Source organism: Bactrocera neohumeralis, unplaced genomic scaffold (assembly GCF_024586455.1).
Source record: "Bactrocera neohumeralis isolate Rockhampton unplaced genomic scaffold, APGP_CSIRO_Bneo_wtdbg2-racon-allhic-juicebox.fasta_v2 ctg7626, whole genome shotgun sequence".
NCBI lineage: Eukaryota > Metazoa > Arthropoda > Insecta > Diptera > Tephritidae > Bactrocera > Bactrocera neohumeralis.
In genome coordinates, this window is record NW_026094404.1 from 1 (window position 1) to 8,820 (window position 8,820).

Below are 8,820 nucleotides of genomic sequence, written 5' to 3' on the forward strand. Positions count from 1 at the left end.
AAATTGCATACATGTTGCAGATTCAGGCCAAATTTATCATCAAGCTGGTTCGTTATTGCCATACCCCGACGCTGATTATCAATTTTTGCAAATTTATTTTATTGGTGATGAAAATCGTGAATTGGATCAACGTTCTGCAATTGCTTTGAATACAAGACGAGAAATTATTTGTGAGCTACAAAGGTTTTTCCATCAGCATAAAGCATTAGTTCAATTGTTCAAAATTGCTCTCGATAGTATGCCCTCTGATCATCACGAAATCGTAATAAGGGCTGATAGAACACCTTTTGGAGAGCATGAAAGGCGATTCAATGCATCGACAATTGATGAGGTTGCAATTGTAATTCGTGGTGATCAGTTTCAATCGCGTGATATTATACTTCATCGTAGAAATTACCAATTGCAACGTGTTTTGGAACTTCATCGTAGTTATGACGCATTACAATACCCAATATTGCATTGGAAAGGTGACGATGGTTATAATATAAATATACCAATGATTGATCCACGAACAGGTAAATAATATTTTCAGTGTGTTGACATTTCATCATTTGTAGAAATTTCTTAAGTCAATTTTCCACTTATTTTAAGGTCTACATGTACAAAAAAAGTTAGTGCCATGAATTTTTATTCTTATCGATTGATGGTTCGTCCACAAGAACAAAACTATATCTTGAGATGTCGTAAACTATATCATCAGTACATCGTTGATATGTACGTCAAAATAGAAACAGAACGTCTTAATTTTATTCGTTTCAACCATGCAAAATTAAGGTCTGAACAATATATTCATTTGCAAGATGCGATAGCGGATGATGCTAATATTAATGACATCGGACGTTTAACTATATTGCCATCTTCGTATATTGGTAGCCCACGGATAATGAACGAATATGCACAAGACGCAATGTGTTATGTAAGAAAATACGGTCGACCGGATCTGTTCATTACATTTACATGTAATCCGCAGTGGATAACCAGGAAGTTGAAGTTGATAATCGTTGGGTGGTTCCGTATTGTCCATTATTATCGAAAATATTCAAAGCTCATATAAATGTGGAATATTGTAATTCTGTCAAATCCATTAAATATATTTGCAAGTATGTAAATAAAGGGAGCGATATGGCTATTTTCGGTGTTGCTGATGAGAATAGAAATGATGAAATTACTCAGTATATATATTTTTTATTTTTTATTTTATACTTAAGTATATATATTTTTTTATAAATGAGTTTGATTTAATATTTCACTTCAGACGTAGCGAAACACGTACCGGGCCGCTATAAACATTATATGTATTCATTGTATTGCTTTCAAAAAATCATAAAGTTCTGCTTATCTGTAACACCACATTCATTGACTGTTAGGCGGTACAAAGTTCGCCGGGTCAGCCAGTTATGTTTATATTTGTTCCATAATTCAAGTGGATTTGATTGCATACATGTTGATAATAAAACGGCAAACAGCATTCGTATTTGTTGAGGATGAGCCCAAATAGATGCATCATGAATTGTTGAATCGCAATGAGCGTCATCCTTCAACAAATGCAAAAGTTGGCATGCTTCACGGTATGTTTCACACAAATGACCGTTGACTGTTCTCAATTCTTGAAATGATTTTGGGCCATTCACGTTAACTAATAACAATCTCAAATAAAAACACTCAACATTGTTTGGATGTACTGTATATATTCTGCCAATTGCATCTGTTTGGAAAATGCCAGGATGCCCATGAACTGCTGTTCCTTGTTTACGTCTTTGAAATTTTTTCGGAGACACATTCCATGTGTAATACTGAGGCACTTCAGAATATAACAAAGTTATCGCAAATGTATCAGTTACGCATAATTTGAAAAAGCTGTTAACGTAGTTGCTGGTTGTTGCGCTGCTATTTCCAATAAATTTGCTACATTAAAATAAACACGTTGGCCATTCTCAAGATGTGCAGCCAAGTGAACAACCGCAGGATGTCTTTCGTGCATTGGAAACGACATAATCCTCCAGACAGCTTCATTGCTACTAATATAGCGACTCATTTGATACTGAGTAATTTCATCATATCTATTCTCATCAGCAACACCGAAAATAGCCATATCGCTCCCTTTATTTACATACTTGCAAATATATTTAATGGATTTGACAGAATTACAATATTCCACATTTATATGAGCGTTGAATATTTTCGATAATAATGGACAATACGGAACCACCCAACGATTATCAACTTCAACTTCCTGGTTATGCATTCTAATGGTTGCCGTTTTGCCATTATCATTAGGTGATCTACGTCGATACAACGGATATCCGTCATTGCCCGTTATTGTGTCTGAAGTAAATTGCCTTGGGTATCGTTTCGAACACTTTTCATCAATCATACATGGTGAATTCATATTTAGTTCACCGCACGGTCCATGTATCATGTTTTTAACGACAACTTGAAATAACTCAGGATCAGCAGTGTGATTAGGAATTTCAGCTGATATAAGGTTATCGATTTGATTCCGGAGTTACTTTATGTACCAGCCAAATTAGTATATGTGCGTGCGCCAATCCCCTTTTCTGCCATTCAATGGAGTACATATGGCAACGCACCTCCCCAAATACATATAATTTCTCAATTAAATCCATAATTGCTTTACATTTTTGCCGAAAAACACGCGCAGTAATGTCATGACGATCGGTTGTCGACTGTCCTGCAAATAAATTGTTTTTGATGTCATCCCACTGCGGATTACATGTAAATTTAATGAACAGATCCGGTCGACCGTATTTTCTTACATAACACATTGCGTCTTTTGCATATTCGTTCATATTCCGTGGGCTACCAAAATACAAAGATGGCAATATAGTTAAACGTCCGATGTCATTAATATTAGCATCATTCGCTATCGCATCTTGCAAATGAATATATTGTTCAGACCTTAATTTTGCTTGGTTGAAACGAATAAAATTAAGACGTTCTGTTTCTATTTTGACGTACATATCAACGATGTACTGATGATATAGTTTACGACATCTCAAGATATAGTTTTGTTCTTGTGGACGAACCATCAATCGATAAGAATAAAAATTCATGGCACTAACTTTTTTTATACATGTAGACCTTAAAATAAGTGGAAAATGTGACTTAAGAAATTTCTACAAATGATGAAATGTCAACACACTGAAAATATTATTTACCTGTTCGTGGATCAATCATTGGTATATTTATATTATAGCCATCGTCACCTTTCCAATGCAATATTGGGTATTGTAATGCGTCATAACTACGATGAAGTTCCAAAACACGTTGCAATTGGTAATTTCTACGATGAAGTATAATATCACGCGATTGAAACTGATCACCACGAATTACAATTACAACCTCATCAATTGTCGATGCATTGAATCGCCTTTCATGCTCTCCAAAAGGTGTTCTATCAGCCCTTACTACGATTTTGTGATGATCAGAGGGCATACGATCGAGAGCAATTTTGAACAATTGAACTAATGCTTTATGCTGATGGAAAAACCTTTGTAGCACACAAATAATTTCTCATCTTGTATTCAAAGCAATTGCAGAACGTTGATCCAATTCACGATTTTCATCACCAATAAAATAAATTTGCAAAAATTGATAATCAGCGTCGGGGTATGGCAATAACGAACCAGCTTGATGATAAATTTGGCCCTGAATCTGCAACATGTATGCAATTTTAGGTATATGTTGCATAATAATTTTTAAAACTATAGAATACTTTTATGATTCAGATTGATTGGGACAATCCTGTTTAAGTATTTACCTTAAACGTCGGCATAAAATTATCTCTAATAATGTTAGTAGCACCAAAAGAAGTCATTTGAAATACCGAATTGTATTGTTGAATATGACTCAAAAAGAGCTTCGAATTTTCAGAAGTCCCAAAAATTAATGAAGACAATGGTTCGGGTGGAGTTTCTAATGGTGGTAATCTCACTTTGCCATTAGCACAACACATGCAGGGCGTTTCACCTGGAAATTTAGCCGCATCACAATGTGGACATATTGCGTCCATTATTCCAATATATCCGTACATACTGTAATTAATCTGACTGTTATAATTAAAAGCAGCACGCATAATTTCAGGTACAACAGATCTATTTCGTGCATTACGTTCACGCTGCGATGCATTAGCTTGTGCTCGTTCATCTCAACGATCTTCAACGATTTGTAATGCCGTAGCATTTGCATGACGCGTCCGCCGATCTATATTTCCTCGTGTGGGTCGTGGCATTTTTCTTTCAATTAAAAAATAATAAATTAAATTTAAAAAAAAGCCTACTTTAATAGTGGTACACCATATGTTTTTTCAAATCAGGAAATACATACATTCGTGTAATGCACTTCAATAGTTCAAAACTTACCGTTGTTTTGCTCGGAAATTCGCTTTGCGCTATATTTATTTTTTTCACAAATTCACACAAACTTCAATAATTATTAAAAAAAAAAATATAATAACTAATGTCATATATTCTCCTAATTTGAATTTTCTTAATGCTAAGAGTCAAAGCTCTATATACCTACAAAAAACAAAATATTCATGTATTTCTCTATGCAAAATAAATGCACCGTAATATAGTTCGATGTCTTTTCAAAGCCTACTTTGTTTGTCGATCTGCCTGCTACATACATACCTACATGTTGATATAAATATAATGCAAGAAAGTTTGTAGGCGGGAATAATAAGTATGCTAGTTAAGACGAAAGTTCATAAATTTTGAGAGCGAAAGAGCGTAGCTAAGTAGGTAACAAATCGTTTAGTAAATGATTAAACTATTATTGATGTATGTATGTTAATATGAAAACGTATAATCCGCTGGCTAAGTGTGATGAATCTGACCAAACAAATGGGTTTTTGGTGTGTTTTTAAAAATAATTTCACCATACATTGAGCGCTTTTCAGCTTTCCAAGTAGGTACAAGTTAAATAAAAAAAATGTAACATATGTGTGGTGAAATTTTTGAAACATTTTGGCCGATATCTTGAGACTCTAGTCACGGAGCGGCATCAAAAATACTCTATACTATAGAAATCATCAACAGCTTCCATTTGCTACCCATATTGTACAAACACATCCTAGGGTTACCCGGGTCCACGTTTTGGCCTATTCTCGAGACTCTGATATCCGATTCTTAAAATTTCAAAACATAAACCATCTACTGAATAATCCAAACAAAGCCTAAAAATTCGGTTTGGATAGGTGAGCCCGTTCTTGAGTTATAAAGTCACAACGAAAAATGGCATTCATTTTTATATATATAGATTCGAATTTTGTACAACTAGATACCGTATATTATTATCCTTTATTTTAAACGGTGTAATTGTTTTTCAATAACGGAGAGTAACTTCGGTGTGTATTTTTCACTTAATTGAATTCAGTATACATATGAATATTCTCTTAACTATTTAATTTCCTCAAGGCTGCAACATAAACCTTTAAACTGCAGGTCACTTAACTGGTGTGTATACCGATTACTTTGGCGGAGGGGTAAAAAAACCGAATTTCCGTATAAATGGGGTATGTGCGGATAGGGGAGCTTCTCCAGAGAAGAAATAGCCAAAAATAATATAAAAATAACTTTTATTTTTTAAAATATTCACTATTAAAAGTTCAAAAATTTGCACTAATAACACATGGTATTTCTCTATGTTTCACTAAATTTTTTCACGTTTTTCACTCTGTATATTTAAATATGCACTCTAAACATTGAAATAAGTTCACATTTCACTTTTATTTTGGTATATTTTACCTAAATTTATTAATTTAAAAATCACTTAGTGCACTCATCGTTGAAAAGGTTAGATTGTTTACAATTATGAGGAAAACAAGCCTTGCCACATCTTAAATAGCAAATATGTAGGATTTTTAACAATTTTTCTTTGTTTGCTTTTTCGCGTAATTCTTTTTTCTATATTAACTATAAAAAAATTCTTTCTACATATGTACATATATGTGTAATATGTGATTTATGTGACTGAAGTACTTTCGCGTAGTACTCCTTTCTGCGTTGGCGGCCTTCGGCCACGCTTTAAAAAAATAACCCTGGTCGAGCGAATACCCGGGGTGACTGAAGTACTTTCGCATAGTACTCCTTTCTGCGTTGGCGGCCTTCGGCCGCGCTTTAAAAAAATAACCCTGGTCGAGCGAATACCCGGTGTGACTAAAGTACTTTCGCGTAGTACTCCTTTCTGCGTTGGCGGCCTTCGGCCGCGCTTTTAAAAAATAACCCTGGTTGAGCGAATACCCGGGGTGACTAAAGTACTTTCGCATAGTACTCCTTTCTGCGTTAAAATAAAAAAAATATAATGAGTTTCGTTATAAAGTGGTTATATTTTTTGGTTATCTTGCACTGATATTGAAACAATATTTGAGTTTTCGTAAAATGGTTAAATTTTAGTTATTATATCTGTCAGCGCTTACTATTTATTTTTGATAATACGTTTTTTGTATATTAGGTGATGTATATTGTATATGTATATAATATTATTATATAATATCTATATATATAAAAATGAATGCCATTTTTCGTTGTGACTTTATAACTCAAGAACGGGCTCACCTATCCAAACCCAATTTTTAGACTTTGTTTGGATTATTCAGTAGATGGTTTATGTTTTGAAATTTTAAGAATCGTATATCAGAGTCTCGAGAAATAGGCCAAAACGTGGACCCGGGTAACCCTAGGATGTGTTTGTACAATATGGGTAGCAAATGGAAGCTGTTGATGATTTCTATAGTATAGAGTATTTTTGATGCCGCTCCGTGACTAGAGTCTCGAGATATCGGCCAAAATGTTTCAAAAATTTCACCACACATATGTTACATTTTTTTTATTTAACTCGTACCTACTTGGAAAGCTGAAAAGCGCTCAATGTATGGTGAAATTATTTTTAAAAACACACCAAAAACCCATTTGTTTGGTCAGATTCATCACACTTAGCCAGCGGATTATACGTTTTCATATTAACATACATACATCAATAATAGTTTAATCATTTACTAAACGATTTGTTACCTACTTAGCTACGCTCTTTCGCTCTCAAAATTTATGAACTTTCGTCTTAACTAGCATACTTATTATTCCCACCTACAAACTTTCTTGCATTATATTTATATCAACATGTAGGTATGTATGTAGCAGGCAGATCGACAAACAAAGTAGGCTTTGAAAAGACATCGAACTATATTACGGTGCATTTATTTTGCATAGAGAAATACATGAATATTTTGTTTTTTGTAGGTATATAGAGCTTTAACTCTTAGCATTAAGAAAATTCAAATTAGGAGAATATATGACATTAGTTATTATATTTTTTTTTTAATAATTATTGAAGTTTGTGTGAATTTGTGAAAAAAATAAATATAGCGCAAAGCGAATTTCCGAGCAAAACACGGTAAGTTTTGAACTGATGAAGTGAATTACACGAATGTATGTGTTTCCTGATTTGAAAAAACATATGGTGTACCACTATTAAAGTAGGCTTTTTTTTAAATTTAATTTATTCTTTTTTAATTGAAAGAAAAATGCCACGACCCACACGAGGAAATATAGATCGGCGGACGCGTCATGCAAATGCTACAGCATTACAAAGGCGATCACAGACTCCAGATCAACGAGCACAAACTAATGCATCGCAGCGTGAACGTAATGCAGGAAATAGATCTGTTGTACCTGAAATTATGCGTGCTGCTTTTAATTATAACAGTCAGATTAATTACAGTATGTACGGATATATTGGAATAATGGACGCAATATGTCCACATTGTGATGCGGCTAAATTTCCAGGTGAAACGCCCGGCATGTGTTGTGCTAATGGCAAAGTGAGATTACCACCATTAGAAACTCCACCCGAACCATTGTCTTCATTAATTTTTGGGACTTCTGAAAATTCGAAGCTCTTTTTGAGTCATATTCAACAATACAATTCGGTATTTCAAATGACTTCTTTTGGTGCTACTAACATTATTAGAGATAATTTTATGCCGACGTTTAAGGTAAATACTTAAACAGGATTGTCCCAATCAATCTGAATCATAAAAGTATTCTATAGTTTTAAAAATTATTACGCAACATATACCTAAAATTGCATACATGTTGCAGATTCAGGGCCAAATTTATCATCAAGCTGGTTCGTTATTGCCATACCCCGACGCTGATTATCAATTTTTGCAAATTTATTTTATTGGTGATGAAAATCGTGAATTGGATCAACGCTCTGCAATTGCTTTGAATACAAGATGAGAAATTATTTGTGTGCTACAAAGGTTTTTCCATCAGCATAAAGCATTAGTTCAATTGTTCAAAATTGCTCTCGATCGTATGCCCTCTGATCATCACAAAATCGTAATAAGGGCTGATAGAACACCTTTTGGAGAGCATGAAAGGCGATTCAATGCATTGACAATTGATGAGGTTGTAATTGTAATTCGTGGTGATCAGTTTCAATCGCGTGATATTATACTTCATCGTAGAAATTACGAATTGCAACGTGTTTTGGAACTTCATCGTAGTTATGACGCATTACAATACCTAATATTGCATTGGAAAGGTGACGATGGCTATAATAAAAAAATATACCAATGATTGATCCACGAACAGGTAAATAATATTTTCAGTGTGTTGACATTTCATCATTTGTAGAAATTTCTTAAGTCACATTTTCCACTTATTGCCACATGTACAAAAAAAGTTATTGCCATGAATTTTTATTCTTATCGATTGATGGTTCGTCCACAAGAACAAAACTATATCTTGAGATGTCGTAAACTATATCATCAGTACATCGTTGATATGTACGTCA

At 33.9% G+C, this 8,820-nt stretch overlaps 2 protein-coding genes across 2 annotated transcripts; one reads left to right on the plus strand and one right to left on the minus strand.

Annotated features, from left to right (window-relative positions):
- Positions 1–3,450: 3,450 nt before the first annotated feature.
- Positions 3,451–4,117, minus strand: LOC126767533 (uncharacterized). Its single transcript, XM_050485004.1, has 2 exons — positions 3,782–4,117; positions 3,451–3,675 (listed from the first exon to the last, which is right to left on the minus strand). The coding sequence occupies exons 1-2, from the start codon at positions 4,094–4,096 to the stop codon at positions 3,535–3,537; spliced, it is 456 nt and encodes a 151-aa protein (XP_050340961.1). The 5' UTR covers positions 4,097–4,117; the 3' UTR covers positions 3,451–3,534.
- Positions 4,118–7,543: 3,426 nt separating this feature from the next.
- LOC126767532 (uncharacterized) lies at positions 7,544–8,400 on the plus strand. Its single transcript, XM_050485003.1, has 2 exons — positions 7,544–8,014; positions 8,121–8,400. Exons 1-2 carry the CDS (start codon positions 7,544–7,546, stop codon positions 8,259–8,261), a joined length of 612 nt encoding a protein of 203 aa, XP_050340960.1. The 3' UTR covers positions 8,262–8,400.
- The last annotated feature ends 420 nt before the right edge of the window (positions 8,401–8,820 follow it).

Excerpts from the sequence above, each read along its gene's own strand:
- LOC126767533 (XM_050485004.1), bottom strand. The coding sequence starts at position 4,096 with ATGCGTGCTGCTTTTAATTATAACAGTCAGATTAATTACAGTATGTAC. Across the intron at positions 3,676-3,781 it reads ATTTTATGCCGACGTTTAAG|ATTCAGGGCCAAATTTATCA; the intron begins GTAAATACTTAA and ends TACATGTTGCAG.
- LOC126767532 (XM_050485003.1), top strand. The coding sequence starts at position 7,544 with ATGCCACGACCCACACGAGGAAATATAGATCGGCGGACGCGTCATGCA. Across the intron at positions 8,015-8,120 it reads ATTTTATGCCGACGTTTAAG|ATTCAGGGCCAAATTTATCA; the intron begins GTAAATACTTAA and ends TACATGTTGCAG.